We start from the raw sequence: 16,510 nt of genomic DNA, 5'->3' as shown, positions 1-16,510 counted from the left end.
GATTGTACAATTACCATTCCATCTATAATACACACTTTCTCTATCATCGAGAATTCTGATGATTCAGGTATTTAAGAACATTTGTGTTTCTCTATTTCAGAAATAAATAAACTTTTATCAGATAGAATATGAAGATATCCATCAGAACAAAATAATGATCTTGGTATTACAGAGAACTCGTAGTTTCTAATTGCATCTTTTAGGTTGTTTGTAGACATTTGTGGTCTGGACTCCATAACAATAAGGAAACGAGCAAGAAGTTGCGTATCCTCTCGAATTTTAACCCACTTATCACCAATCTTAAATGCAGTCTTCTTGTTGCACGTACTAAATGTTTTTAATTTCATTTTCTTCATTGAATCCAAAATTGACATTTTAACGGTCTCGCGTTATAGTCTATTTCTTACAAAGTCTCCGAATTTCAATTTGCTTTTTTTTCAGAATATCCTTTCCAGATTCTGGAACTTTCATAAATGATGCAATCAATATTCATTAGTGTGGTGTTATCTCGTGAAGGGTTTTCTTCACAATGATCACGAATACTCTCTGACAACAGCTGCATCGTGAAAAATTCTTAGCGTCATGGAGGTCTGAAGTTGATAGTGATTCCTGTGCTGGTTAGAGATTTCATTTGGACATTACTTTTCATAGAAACTTGAAAAAATGCGTGATATTTCTGGTGCACACAAGAAATACCTTTCGAGTACACTTTCATTCTGAGGTAAACCAATAACTCCAGTTTTTCAGGTCTTTAATTTTCTGTTCAAAGTTCTGGTCTGTGAATAGTTTAGTAAACGGCACACTAGAGTTGGATATTGCAAAATTACCAGCTTCAAGAGAATTCCGTACTTCTGGGTATGATATTTTAAGGTCCTTCATCTGTGCAATGCATACAGGAATATGTCTTGCATAATGAAATAAGTCATGAACAAAGTAATACTTGATTTGTTCCTCTAAGGATGCGAGAGATGCAATGCCCAATCTCCTGGCGCGACGCAACTTTGTTGCGTTTTCCAAACTGGCGGAATACTGTATGTTTATATACTGTACTTTCCTAGTGCATGGAGAGATGCAAAACAAACATGAAGTTCTACTCGAAGCAGCCACTTTTGATTGCCAGTAGACAATTGGATTATCAAAGCACGTTCATACAAGTCCTTGTCTATCGTCATTATGGCTTTGTCTGCTGGTCCATGAACAAAGGTTTCAATTTCTTTAGCCATGCACATAACTGTGTAAATTGCATCACTATCCGTTGGTGGTGGCAATCTCATTAATGGTGCCATAGCAGCACTATTTGTTTTGTTAATTATCTTTCCATTCTCTTGTATCTGAAGCAGAATAGAATTTGATGAAGCCTATGAGGGCATGATGTCCTTCTTGAGTACAGATTTTTGTGACTTTATTTGCTTGTGACATGACTGAGACACTTGTATTTGGAAATGAAACTTCTATACTTGTGTGAATGGTTAGGTCATCACGGTGTGAGTAACAGGAAAAGAACCATGCTAAATCACTAACTTTGTACTTCTTGGTGATATCAATATCACTGTCTAACGTAAAATTAGTGAAAGTTATTGCGTTTACTGAAATACTTGGAACTGCTTTGTATAACATTTGTACATTCGACGATGTGGATTTTGAGGAAATCACTAAAGCATCAATTCATGTACACTCATTGCCATAAAAATTTGCGCACCAAGAAATAATTTTGGGATCGAAACGAAAGTTGGCTTGAAGGTACATGTCGGGCAGATATGCAAATGATTAGAAATGCAGCGTGATTGCGCATTGCGTAATGCCACTAGAGAGCGTTGAACTTCGTTCTCCTTGGAGTATAAAATAGGTAAGCAGAGCTTGCTGGAGTGTATTTAATCGTTTGCAAAGGAAATGCTGAGGTAGACATGCCGTTACGCCGCCGTCGAAGACCATATGAGCAGTTGTCAGAGTTCGATAGGGGAAGAATCATCGGGATGATGGAAGCTGGGTGGTCAGCTCGGCGAGTAGCTCGTCAACTAGGCCGTTCTGATTTTACTCTGAGGAGGTGTTGGGACCAGTGGACAGAAGAGACGTCATTTACACGGCGACCAGGTTCAGGACGCCCTCGACAGACCAGTCGTCGAGAAGACCGTCACATCATCCGAAACGCACGCGTAGAGCCAACTGCCTCATTGCCCGCTATCCAGACACAGGCAGCAGCTTCATTACGGGCCCCTGTGTCTTCCCGAACCATCGCAAGGCGCCTGGCTGAAGGGCATCTGGTATCGCGGCGCCCATTACGTGTGCTGCCAATGACACCCACCCACCCAACGCCTCCGTTTGGAGTGGTGTCGAGCACGACAGGATTGGACTGCAACGGAATGGAACCAGGTCGTCTTCAGCGACGAATCGAGATTCAACTTGAGCAGTGATGACAATCTTGTTCGTGTGTGGAGGCCCCGTGGTGAACGCTTCAATCCTGCCTTCGCTTTACAGCGACACACCGCTCCCACAGCTGGTGTCATGGTATGGGGTGCCATTGCTTACGATACACGGTCACCCCTAATATTGATCCATGGCACAATGACAGCCCAGCGGTACTTCCATAACATCCTTCAGCCACATGTGTTGCCACTCATGGCAGGGCTCCCAGCAGCCATTTTTCAACAAGACAATGCTAGGCCACACACAGCAAGGATGTCACAAGACTGCCTCCGCCACATTACCACCCTTCCCTGGCCTGCTCTATCCCCAAATTTGTCACCAATCGAGCATATCTGGGATCATTTGGGACGGCAAGTTGGACACCCTACGAGGTTGGTCGAACTAGAGGCGCATTTACAGCAACTGTGGAACGAGATGTCTCAGGACATCATACAGAACTTGTATGCCTCAATGCCCGCTCGTATCGCATCGTGCATTCTCGCTAGAGGGGGTCCAACAGAGTACTAAAACTTCTGTTCATCTGTACTTTTTTCTGCAATAAATGATCCTTTTTCTTGGATTTTCTAATCACTTACTTATATCAACGTAGTACTTACATGTGTAAAATTTCGTTTCATTTTGACGACTTCTTCTGGGTGCGCAAATTTTTATGGCAATGAGTGTATATTGATAAAACGGTGGTGCCTTTCAAAATAGCTTTCACGATGTAAAACTATAATTTAAAAAGGAATAAGAACACAATGTACGCCTATTTTGATTGTAAATTCATATTTCTTGACCCCAAAACCATACAATTTTACATACTGGTCAATGGTGTGCCATGAATATTAAGGAAATCGATAAATGGCAGCTATCTCGGACGACATGTTGAAAATCACCTCAAAAATGTGTAAGAAAAAAAATGGCACCTAAAATATTTGGAATCTAAATATCAAAATCTACAGAATAAAAATAATATCAAACTTAGCACAACAATCCAGCTGGAGCCACATTTTATTACATTTCAAACCTTGCTACTTCGTGAGGATACCAAATTCAAATTTACGAACGACATTCAAATGTACCAATTCGTTAAATTTTTATGAATTTATAAACTTACGAATTTATGGGACACTGTGTATTTTGTTTACCGGAAGAGTGAAAAAAAATAGGATATATGTAGCAGCAATTATTGACTCTTAATTATCAAAATTTAATTTTTACAATAAATTTCTTAAATCTAATTTACATATCTAAATTTTAATCTGATTTTAAAAAATATATATAAAATCAACTACTTTAACGAATTTTGGATCTACATCGTTTGCAAAAATGAAATATATTTCATTCACTACGGTATATTCCCATTTGAAAAAACGAAATTCTCATCACTGTCTTCGAATAATGATTGGCCTGTCCATTTTCATCAAGAAGCATGATTAATTTTTTTTCTAAGAAAAACGAGAAAAAAAATCTTAAGGAATCTAATTCAGGGAAAGTACCATTATTCATTTAATTGATTAACATGGAGAAGATAATTTTCTAGTTGGATGAATGCCAGTATGTGGGTCAGCACTTTTTAAAACGATTCGGAGACAAATAATGGAAATACCAGAATGGTCGACTGATCAAGATGAATTTAATTTTGGAAGTGGATTGAACTGCTACAAGAGTCACACCCCCTTTTATTCTTCTTCTTTTTTCGAATCCCGAACTGAAATTGCGTGGAGGTAAATATAAGATAAATGAAGTGCAGAAATCTAAAGAGAGAAATATAAATTTTTTAGTATCCTCAGATGGAAAATTATTTGTTTTGGTACTAAAAAGTGTTGTAAATATTTTATGTTCGGGTTTTATGAATCATCAAGTTGATAAACTGTATGCGTTATTCGCGTAATAAAATATCTACTATTGCGGAAATAATTTTTTTATAACATTCTCTCATCATTTCGCAATTATACGGATTTCAAGTTTATGGTGATCATATATGAACATTACTATAAAAACACAAGATTCACCGCTAATTTAGATGAAGAAAATAAAAATTATCCGATAAGTACCAGCATTTGACGAAAAAAAAATGTTAGACTTCGGTCAGACCTTTAATTAACGCTTTATCTATCGACGCGTCACTAACTTATTGTTTGAAAAACAGAATTTTTTGTTTTTTAATTAGAACTAAAATGACCCACCTAATAGTTAATGTAATAATTATTTGGAAAAAAGCACTGTATATATACACTTTCTCTCTCTCTCTCTTCCTTTTTTTTATTATCTTTTCTTCTTTTCTCATAACTTCTTTCTCATAGGTATTATCATATTCTACTTTTCATACTGTGGTAGATGAAGAATTAATAATTTTAGTATTTTTATTTAATGTCCAGAGTCACACACGCTAAAATGTCTTCTTCCTTTAAATCGTATACCGTCAGGACTCAAACATTTCAGAAATGACCCTCTATTCCGCACCTATATATATATAGGCTGTACCCAAATTGTTTGCTCTGCAATCGTTGAATTTAGAAACATCCTGTCAAATTATAGTTTTTAAAGCCTTTACTCAAAATGTCTTCAATTTACCAAGAGGTCGTACACATAAGAAATAAACTTTTATACGGCGACCGTATGCTAAAACGTCCAATTATTGAAATGTAGATTTCAAATTGAAAAGTTATTCGCAAACAATTCATATTTTAAATGAATATATTATGCAATATTCATCGAGAGATATTGAATATATAAAATCACAATGTTTTGGCAACTTATCTTGGCGAGTTTCTATTGACTTAAAATTGCCATTTTTAGGGACTACACAAATAGAACGACCTCAACCATTATATTTTTTTTATTTTCAATAAATAACAATTACATTTTGACAATTATTTTGACAGTTTAAGAATTTTTACAGCTTTGAAGATAATTTATGTTTAGCAAGTTATAAACCACTCCTTAATCGTTGGCGATAAATGCTGAAAACTTAAGTCAAATATCTCCGTTAATACTTCACTTAAAAATATGAAGTTATAAATGTCTTCTCAAAGCCTCATTTACGTTTCATTAATCGGAAGTGTTAGCAAGAAGTATTACAAAGGGTCTGCATAAAGCGTTAATTTTTTTTATTTATACGACCCTTCAAAAAATTTAAGACATTTTGAGCAACCGCACGACATTTGAAAATTTTTTATATTTGAAAGTATGTGTTTCTAAAGTCAGGTTGCAAAGATATTTCGCTGTCAAACAATTTGGGACAGCCTGTATAGTACATACTGAAATATATCCTCAAAATATGACCACCAAAAGCAAAACAATGAGATTGCGTTATGAAGAAAAGTTCAGGGAGAAGATTATTATGCACTTATCTCGAATTACTTATTAATTTAGTAAAATATCTCTGTATGTATATAATATATCTGTGAAATGTCTGTAAATATTGCATGAACTCCCCTTCTATTTTACAGTGACAAATAAAAACTCTATTATCACCGAAATTCTTAAAACACTTGTTGCCTACAAACGCGTATACACAGACCTTATATATTAAATCTATGCACATATTTATATTGGAAATATGCTGTGTAAGTAAACGGAAAACTGAGAAAACTTACATGCATATTTAATTTTATTTATATGAAAGATCAATGAAAAAGTTGCAGCACATGCACCAGAAAAAAAAAAGTTTTATATAAGGAGATGTCAGATTCATTTTTTTCTTCTTTTTTTCGTGTCGTGTATAGGCAAAATCGCATTCGGATTCCGTGTACGTATCCGTGAAAAATAGCAAAATGAATAAGTAAAAACGCAAACCCTGGAACATTCCCTTTCCGTTCTTTTAAAGAGAAGTTCAAGGAAACATCTCGTAGATTGAAATTCCGTGAGGGAAAAACATTTTGAATGCATTATTTGTTTTCTCGGATTTCGGGCACATCTCACAACAAAATCGTTCTCTTTCTTATTCTTTTTCTCATGCATATTTTAGCACCGAAAGTGTTGACTCTCTAACAACACAGATGTTCAAACACTGTTTCTCTGGTTGTTCTCTTCAATATTCTGAATCTCTGAAAACATATGAGCTCATTTGAACATGTTCGTTTACTTTCATTCCGATAACAAACTGATGACGTTTTAAAATTACGAGACAAGAGTGAAGCCACGGAAATTTCATGTTGATCTAAAACTACTGTTTCATTTATAATAATTGAACTTGTTTGAACTAAGGTGAAAATCAATTAAAATTCGCCCAACGAAAAAATTGGGAAATTAATTTCCTTTTCTAGAAAATTATACCTCTCCACACACACACACTGATTGATATACAAGATCACACACTTATAAACCGTACACCATCCAAATAAAAGATATACAGAAAACTGGCTATATGTAGAGATGCTGATTTTTTGCGAAGAAAAATTCATCTCTGCTTCTGCTGAGACTCAAACCCACACTTTCGTACGCCGGACGAGTACGCTACCACTACGCTATAGATGCAGATAGAATATTCCCTCCTTGCAGCGTATATGTTTTGAACGTCGCCGTGCAATGGAGAGAGACAGCAATCAGCTGATGGTTCGTAAATCGCACCAAAGCCACCAGGTGGTGACATATATGTAGAGAAAGATGTCTTCTTTACTCACTAATACAAGAAAACTGACTATACGTAGAGATGCTGGTATTTTGGAAAGAAAAATTCATCTTCGCTTCTACGGGGATTAAAACTCACACCCTCTTGTATACTGGAAGAGTGCGCTACCACTGATGAATTTTTCTTTCCAAAAAATCAGTATCTCTACATATAGCAAGTTTTCTTGTATCATTAAGTGGAGAGGACATATTTCTCAACGTATATGTCACCATCTCGCCATTTACGAGCTATTAACTGATTGCTGTCGGTTTCCATCGCACGGTGCCATCGGGCACATATACGATTCTTAGGAGGGAATATTCTATCTGATTCTATAGCATAGTGGTAGCGCACTCGGTCTGCGTGCAACTGGGTGTGGGTTCGAGTTCCCATCAAGGCAGAGACAAATTTATCTTTCCAAAAAGTCAGCATCTCTACATGTAGCCAGTTTTCTGCATATCTTGTAATCGTTTTTTAATCTATCATTTCATGGTTACATCATAGAAAGTATGCATAAATGGGCATATAGATGGTAAAGGAACCTATACACGTTGAGGTGAGAACAAAAATCGTATGGATATCCTTTTCAAAAGGCAAGTTCTTAGCTGATTGTGCCATCACATATAAAACAAATACTAAAAAATCGAAATCTACTTTTAGTGAGTTAACTCTTTCGAAAATGTTAGTTAATTAGAAACCAATCCTTAGATAATAATTCTCATAATGAATGTAAAAATTATTTTAGGAAGTAAAAAAATAAAAAAAAAATATTTTTTTCTGGTTAAATGTACAAAAACACCTTTATAACGATAAGAAAGAGAGTGGTGAAATGGATCTTTATAAAAGATTTGTCGTTATACGTGGAACATACAAACACTATGAAAAATAGATCGGTATCAGAGATTGATATCGTTATATAGGTGATTATCGTTATAGAAGGGTATTGTTATATAGGATTTTCACATCATAATGTCTAAGAAATATTTGCTTCATTTCCTCAAAATGCTCTTAAAAGAAAACATCATATAGTTCATAATTCTTCATTGGCTTAAGTCGACTTGATTATTATGACTTATGCTATTGAAACTGTGTTTATTTCTCTCTCTCTCTCTGTCAAAATGATTTATTTGAAAGGCTTCAATGGGAACCCCTTGTTTATGGTCACCCTTATTTTACGGTCGAATTTTTTTGTCCCGCCAGTGTCTGCAAAAGATTTGATGCATTAAGGCAGTGTTTGGACAATATCGCTCCCTGGTGGCTGATGGAAATGTCCAGGGGGCGATAGAAGCTACGTGTATAACATGGGATCCTATGCGTTCGCTTGAGTTGGGAGGCGATGAGAGAAAAATTTTCTCTGAAGCAGAGGGTGATGGGACAGAAAGTTTGGGGAACTACAGTATGTATTAATGTTGCGTTAACTGTTTTACAGTCTTTTTTACTCGCAGGTTTTTTTCACGTTTTGTTCGGCTCAATCCCTTCAAGCCCCCCCCCCCCATAAGAAAAGGCGAAATTTCTCAGAAATTAAAATGGAAATAAAACTGGTCACAGAATTTACGGGAAATTAAGAAGGGCAATAATTCTTCAGTGCATAGCATTTCTCGATAGTTACCTATATTTACTGTTCTATCTTATCTCGATTCCTGGATACTTTTGGTACTTCTTTATATAGTTGGTTTGTGTTTGCGGGAATTCCCGTGATGAGTCCCGGGAAACGGAGGAAAAGTGATTTTCACGTCCGTAACTTATCTCCGCGTGGATTCCGTCTCGCTGCGAACAAATAATGCTCCACGATCCGAAGAGTAGAAGTAATGGGAAATCCACCAGAACAGAAAAACAAAGACAAAGCAAAACAGAAAGGATAAGAGAAAACGTTATTTCAGGAACTATGATGATGATGACGATGGCGATTGCTGTGAAAGCAGCATCTTCCCTTTACCAACCATCTTCTCTACTACCATCAACGCTGCTTTCTGTGGGCAGAAGTTTTTGTTTTTGTTTTGTTTTGTTTTTCCGGTACGTGCCCCGTAAAATAAGTTGAGAGTTCAATTTCGTTTAGACATAACGGCAAAACAGATCATTCCTGATGGCGCTCAATGGCTGTACTGCATTGCGGATGTGCCGAGGATACCAGGAGTAAAATATTGATGTAACCTATTTGTGTGATAGGCCTTACTTAGATATAAATTAAGATCATCAACTCCGCTTTGAAAGAATATTTTTTTTGTAATACGTGTTATACGGTATATAACGCATATTTGACCGAGTATTTCTTAGTTCATCATTACTATTGATTCGTAGACGAGTTTTTTCGTATTTGATTGACTTTTCTTAACCTTAATCACAAACGCTTCAGACACTCTTCCCGAAACACCCTGCATATCATAGTTGTTTTTAAACATGAATGGGGTGATAACTCGAGTCTTAGTTGATTTCTCATCACTAACGCTAGGATTTTTATAACCTAAACACCAACAGAATATGCTCCATAAAAATGCATTTATGTCCAAAAAAACTGAAAACATGCCGCAAAAACCTAAAAATATACTTTTATAAATAGGCTGCCCACATTTCCTCGAGAACAATACGGCAAATCACAGGGCATCGTCAATCATTGTCAAAAACTATGCCAAAGGTACGCAAATAGAATTGACAATAATTACTAATATCACCGAAGGATTGCCAATCATTGCCAAAGACGGTATCAAAGGTAAGCGAAATTGCCAGTTATTGCTAAGAATCATCAAGTGTGGGAAATCAAGCTAGGGAAGAGAGAGAGAGAGAGAGAGCTTGGGGGATCCCTCTTCATCGTTATGCTGAAATATGCAAAATAATGTCCAAAACATGAAAATATGCCTTAAATTCTGAGGATTAGGCATTTTTAGCCTTAAAATTACTGAAAATTACAAAAAAAAGCCTTAAAATTACTGAAAATCAGTTTAATAAATTTGCATTCAATCGCCTTTGGCAATTTACCACCGATTGAGTTGTGCTGGAAATGTGTCTGCACCCAGCAGTTTAATTGCGTATCTAGTGAATTTTCAGTGCTGCCGTCTATATTTATAATTGTGAGTTAAACGCAAAAAATTATTATTTAAACCATTGCCATTGTGCTCTCTGTGCGAGGCTTTTAAAAGGGGAGATCGGCTCGCATTCACGTCTTGAAGTTGGGAACCACAGAAAACCAGCTTCAGCTGAACACCACCTTAAAATTACTGAAAATCATGAAAAAATGCTCTATCGCGTAAAAATATCGACGTATGCAAAATGCGTAAAAGATATCCAAATCATAGATATCTCAGCTCTACTCATCATCACTTTCCAAACTCACCGATGTACATCAACATGTATTTACGATTATCCAATTTACATGTGATTAATCTCAGCTACCTCGTTGGGCATTTTGCCTGTTGTGGCGTTGTATTTGTATTTGTATTTGACAATTCACGAACGCATTTATATTGTGTATTACAGGTGCTTTGTTTGAATCCGGTGACGAAGATCTTGAATTAGCTTTTCGCTATGCAGTGGATCGCGTCAACGCAGATCAGAATTTATTGCCAAACAGTAGACTCACAGTCACAGTCGAAAAGCTCGAGAAACATGACAGCTTCATGGCGTCTAAAAAAGGTAAAGGTGTAAGTTTACTTATAAAAATAAATTTACGCATAAAGGTGTTAAAAAAAGAAAAATCTACATATGAATGAGAAAGAAAAAACGTATCGGTTTCACTTCAGATTCTGGGCATTATGTTGAATTGTTACTTTCACAATTTTTGAATGTTAATCATAAAAAAATACATAATATATATACTTGAATACGTATATTTTCTTTTAAGATGAAAATGCGTGAAAATTCTTTTCTATTACATGAAATTAAACAATTTTTTTTCCATTCACATCTTAAAATGTACATAAGCGTAAAGTGAAATCGAGTTAATGGTCTCTTGAAAATTGTCTTATTCAGTTAGTTTTCTGCATCAAGATGCAATATTCGCGATATTCGTAGTAGGTTTTCACAACATTTTCCTTGTTTTGTTTTCAACGTAAAATAAATCATGATAAACTATACTACATCAAAAATGCTCGAATTAAGGAAATTCTGTCGATTGAAAAATTCACAAAGAATTACTCGTTAAACTGCGTTTCCTTGTGGGGAAAAACATCTTTTCGATTCCAACGTACGAAAGAGAAAGGATGTGAATAAGCGAAATGGATATACGGGTCGCATAGGGGGGCAATCTAGCCGAGTTCGATTAACGATGGCTAAGAAATGGTAGCAATAATTGTGATGCGCAACGGTGAACTGACTCGAAGTTTTGGGAGCCAACAAGAAGGAAAAGAAGTGTTCGTGGGTCTTTCATATCAGATCAATAAAACGTCCTTGCTTGAAACCTCTCTTGAGCCTCTTTCTTCTTCGTCCTTTTATGGGTAAGCCATAAACATTGTGTTTACCGGACAGATGTTCCCCTCCAGTAAATCTACAGCGAGTGACAAAGCAGCAGTTACCAACCACTACATGTCAGTCTACTTTTTTCCTCTGGATTTAAGTTTTAGACATCTACCTCGTCTCCTACATTTAATAAAACGGATCAAATCAGATTATATTAAGGTCACTTGGTTTGGAGACGAGTATGGGCGGTTGACTCGAAATGATCCAATTACTAACTTCAGCTTAATATGAGAACTTTCGTGAGTGATGCGCAAAATTCGTACGTCACTTTCCGTAAAATATACCTAACATTTCCATTGCTAAAACCTGAAGAAATTAATCGAAACTCTCGCGTTTACCCTTTATCTACCACATTATGGAAAATGTAATAAGAAGAAAATGATAATAAATGAAAATCAAAATATGAATTTAATAATAATAATGACAAATAATTATCACGTAAATTCTTTAGCATATAATTTTAGTTCTAATTACAGACAAACAATATAGAAAATACGGTTTTTCAAACAATTAGTAACAAGTATCAAACGTAAAACAAGTTATCTAAACTGGTACTTTAAAGTACCGTCAGTAGATAAAAAGTAAATGTTTTTTATTTTCCCGATTCAAATAAATTCTTTTTCATTAAGTTTTATTTGTGAATAAATAAGTAAATATATGTATATATATTAAAAATTCATTGTTTAAATGAAAAATTAAAAACAAAATTGATGATGAGAAGAAATGTGATTAAAAATTGAAATCTGTATATGAAAGTTTAAAAATTCAAAATTGAAATTAATAATAAGCCTACATAATTAGCCTAACTAATGATCGAGCATTCATTGAGGCCTCGGGCTCAAGATGCTCTCAGAAACGTTCTACTTTGAGACAATGTCAGGGTGTCCCCCCCCCCCCTGATGAGAGCCTTTGACAATGACTTAGATCAATTTCATTTTTGAATTCTTCGATTAATTTCAATTTTGAATTTTTCAATTTTCATACACAGCTTTCAATTTTTAATCACATTTTTCTGTTATTGCCTACTTTAAATTGTTAAAAAAATTTAAGATTATTGACTATTTTTAATTTTTTTCATATTATATGAAATTCATTTCATAGATATATGAAATGAATTTATTGTGAATTTATGACCTTTCATGGGTTAGTTCCAGCGTACCTTCAGAACATACGATAAATAACATTCTACAAGCATGAGAAAGATTGCGGCAGTTCAAGCTGTGTCTATCGACTAAACTTTTCTCTCTCTCTTTATTTACAAGATGGATTTTTTTTTCCGTCGCAACATCTCTGGAGCATCCTAGACTTTTTTATTGAATGACTTTCACAAAAATAGAAACGACTGCTAAAGCTACTAATAGTAGCGAGATCTTATTTTAAAGAAAAGAACAAATTCCTTAACACGATTTAAACATTCTTCGAGCTCCGCGGAAAAAGTCCAAAATCTTTTAAAAATACCTAATAAGTTCGAAGTAGGACAGCTAGTACAAAACATTTCGTCCAGAGTAAGACAGGCCCGCATTGTATCGAGGTAAAGTATTCTCTCTGAGTACTTTGTTCGTAGAGCCAAGAATACATCCGTCACAAGACACGAATGCCTTGAATTCCAATTGAATAGCAAGCCACACTTGATTCAATTTTAGTATCTCTTCTTGGTGAGAGGCGTAGGAAGAGAACAGAGGAGCAGTAAGAAAAATATATAACATATTTGTGAGCTTAGCGTAAGATCCGCATCAGTGTACAGTGATACCTCGGCTTACAGATGTTTCAACTAACGTAAATTTTTTTCGCGGCACTTCTACCTAGACTAACAAATACGGATTCGGCTAAGACTCTTTGATGAAAAAGTATTCCAAGGTCTCTAGATTCGCCTAACGAAAGGTTTAGTTGAAATGGATATACACTATCTACCAATAAGTATTTGGACACCTATGCAAATGACGATATCTGCGGTCCTGAGATACGTCACGCCCTCCGCCTGTATATATCGTGTAGGAAACAACATCGGCATTAGTCGCATGCAAGATGCCGCGTAGTTCGGAGCTCTCTGATTTCGAGAAAGGTATAATAATCGGGTATCAAAAAAATGACAGATCCTTAAGGGACATATCTAGCGAGCTGAAGTACCCAAAATCGACAGTGGCCTATGTGATTAAGAAGTGAGCTGTGTTGTCGGTATTTGCCCCGAGTCGGCAGACCAACGAAACTGGGAGATAGAGACTGGCGGGTGCTGTCCGGAGAAATTCGGAAGAACCGCACCCAACCGATGGCCCTCATCCGCGAGGAGTTTCAACAGGCATCCGGGAGTATTGTTTCAATGAATACCATCCGTAAGGAAGTACATCTGATTGGTTTTCATGGTCGTGCTGCTGCCCATAAGCCTTTGATCACAAAGTCCATCCGCGTTGCTCGGTTAATGTGGTGCAAAGCACATCGAAATTGGACCGTAGATCAGTAGAAACGGGTTCTTTGGAGCGACGAATCAAGGTTCACCCTCTACCGTTCGGATGGCAGGGTCTGGGTCTGGCGTCTGCCTAGAGAACGTCTCCTGCCAGAATGCATTGTGCCAACAGTCAAGTTCGGCGGAGGTGGAATTATGGTCTGGGGGTGTTTCTCCTGGTATGGACTGGGACCCTTGGTCCCCATTCATAGTAAGCTTAACGCCGATGCCTACTGCACTATTTTGGATGGCAATGTGCTTCCTACGTTGTGGCAGTTTTACGGGGTGGACCCCTGTTACTTCCAAGACGACAATGCCAGCTGTCAAACTGCGAGGTTAACCAAGGCTTGGTATGGTGCCAATGGGGTTCATCGAATGGACGGGCCTGCCCCAGAGCCCAGACCTGAACCCTATCGAGAACCTCTGGGACGAGTTGGATCGCCGAATTAAGGGGTGCCCTACCCGTCCAAAATCGGTGAAGGAACTGACATGTCTTCTCCAAGCCGACTGGAAGAAAATACCACTAGCCGTCACACAAGGACTTGTGGAAAGTATGCCCCGGAGGGTTCACGCTGTAATTGCCTCTCGTGGAGGCTATACCAACTATTGATTTTGAATAAAGTTAGTTTTTCTTTTCTATCACAGGTGTCCAAATACTTATTGGTAGATAGTGTATGTGCTCACATAACGCAGCCACGGAGTGAACTGAACTTCCGCACAATCATCATCAGAATTACTAGCATTCGATGCCAATTAATTTACATGAACCGCAGCACTCCAGAAGCACTTTCCAAATACACTTCTATATGTATTTCTTTTCCAGAAAGTTTTTGAGCCATTTCGTATCAAATGTATGATAAGCTAAGAGGAAAAATGCATTTTATAAAAAGGGAAAAACATCTATAAGCTTAAATAAACCATACCATACCAGCATAAAACTGAACGATCTTTAGACATTCAAAGTGATTACCTTTTCTATCTGCATACACGAAACACAGAAATTAGCTGATCATATCACATAAAAGGAACACCCACAAACCCGAATGGGTTGCATACATAGTGTGAAATAAAAAGATCTTCGGTATCTCTCCTTTAAATTTTCCTTTATCCAGTTGGGAAGCTGTTCATTTCAGCTTTTGGCGTATTTTTTTTTACGGTGCTTATTTAGTGTTTCATAAAACTTAACATCTTCAAATTTTCGGAAGTACCTCGAACGAATTAAACGGTTTATCCATAGAAGCGTATGGGAGAATCCTGCTTCTTCTAACGAATGTGATTCCGAAATGAATTACTTTTATTAACCGAGGTATGGCGATATTAGCAAAACTTGACTATAACGCTATGATCCTTCTATTCTAGAAATAAGTAGCTATAAGAGAGAACATCTACTGCATGATCAATAATAATTCTCACTGAATTTTAAAAAATAACCAGTGAACTATTGAATGAAGTTAGGAGTTTTCCAGTAAATATTTTTGGGATTTTTTTCGGAAAAGATTAGGTTTTTAAAAAAATATATTTCAAAGTCAATAAGGAAAAAACATAAGCACGTTTCAGCAGCAAAAGGTACACAATTATTTCATAAACATAAGCTCTGCAAGCTAAAAACCCAATTTTAAAACAGGAGCGCCGTGATCTATAGAATTATTCAATGCAAACATAAGTGCCGTATAAACTGTAAAATATTTCCATAACAAAACCACCGCTAGAAAAGTTGGAAAATAATTTTTAAAACATAGGGTGTCAGAAGCCCATTTTGAAAACATAATCATGAAAAGATCTAAAATTATTTTTCGTAAGCAAATATTCCGAGAAATAAGTACGATTAAAATAATTTTTTTTTGTTCATGTTCGTATTTATTGATTTAAAGTATATATATATATATGTATCATTTTCCAATGGCTCCACATTTTTATAGTTGAAAAAAATGATGGAATATAGTTGCATGCGGTATAGAATTAGTTACTTGGCATATGGGGTGTCTCATAAATTTTTATACAGATTAAAAATTCGTAAAAATTGAAGGAACTGGTATATTTGAATGCTGTTTGTGAAAAAGTTATTCTGACGAATGGGGGGGGGGGGATTTTTTTGGGTACAGAAGAAAGTTCAATTTTTTTCATTAGAGGGCGTTACGGCACGAGTGATTAGACCTGAACCAACCATTCTTCAATCTCTTTTGTGTACTAAACGTCTGTAGAGCTTCAGTTAACGATTCATAGCTGAAGTAAAACCACTTCACTAATAGGGTGTTGTCCACTAATGTCTACATTGCAATGAGAAATTCATATAAGCGTCAGAAACAGGAAAATTTAGAAATGAGCTGTTAGCCGTACATCCTGCATTTTACAGGACTTTGATTTGCATATTTCTAGTGATTTATTTTCGGGTAGTATCCTCTATCGGCAAAGATTGGAACTAATTGATTTCTCCTTACTAAAAAAATTCCCTTCGTCAGACTAACTTTTTCGCAAACCGCATTCAAATACACCAATTCCTTCAATTTTTATGATTTTTTTACAAATTTATTGGACACCCTGTACATTATAAAGTAATGCGTCATAAAATTAGAAAATAAGTTCTGAAGCTATTTTGTTTG

At 36.1% G+C, this 16,510-nt stretch overlaps 1 protein-coding gene across 1 annotated transcript in view; it reads left to right on the top strand.

Annotated features, from left to right (window-relative positions):
- LOC149076592 (glutamate receptor ionotropic, kainate 2-like) overlaps positions 1-16,510 on the top strand; it is a 114,593-nt gene that overhangs the window by 43,498 nt on the left and 54,585 nt on the right. The window contains exon 2 of the mRNA XM_089244187.1: positions 10,493-10,648. Within this exon, the coding sequence (XP_089100313.1) occupies positions 10,493-10,648 (156 nt within the window). The remainder of the gene's footprint in view (positions 1-10,492; positions 10,649-16,510) is intronic.

Source organism: Pholcus phalangioides, unplaced genomic scaffold (assembly GCF_987345545.1).
Source record: "Pholcus phalangioides strain wild (caught in Gottingen) unplaced genomic scaffold, Ppha-v1.0 ptg000015l_1, whole genome shotgun sequence".
Lineage (NCBI taxonomy): Eukaryota > Metazoa > Arthropoda > Arachnida > Araneae > Pholcidae > Pholcus > Pholcus phalangioides.
This window is presented reverse-complemented; position numbering and strand designations above follow the sequence as displayed.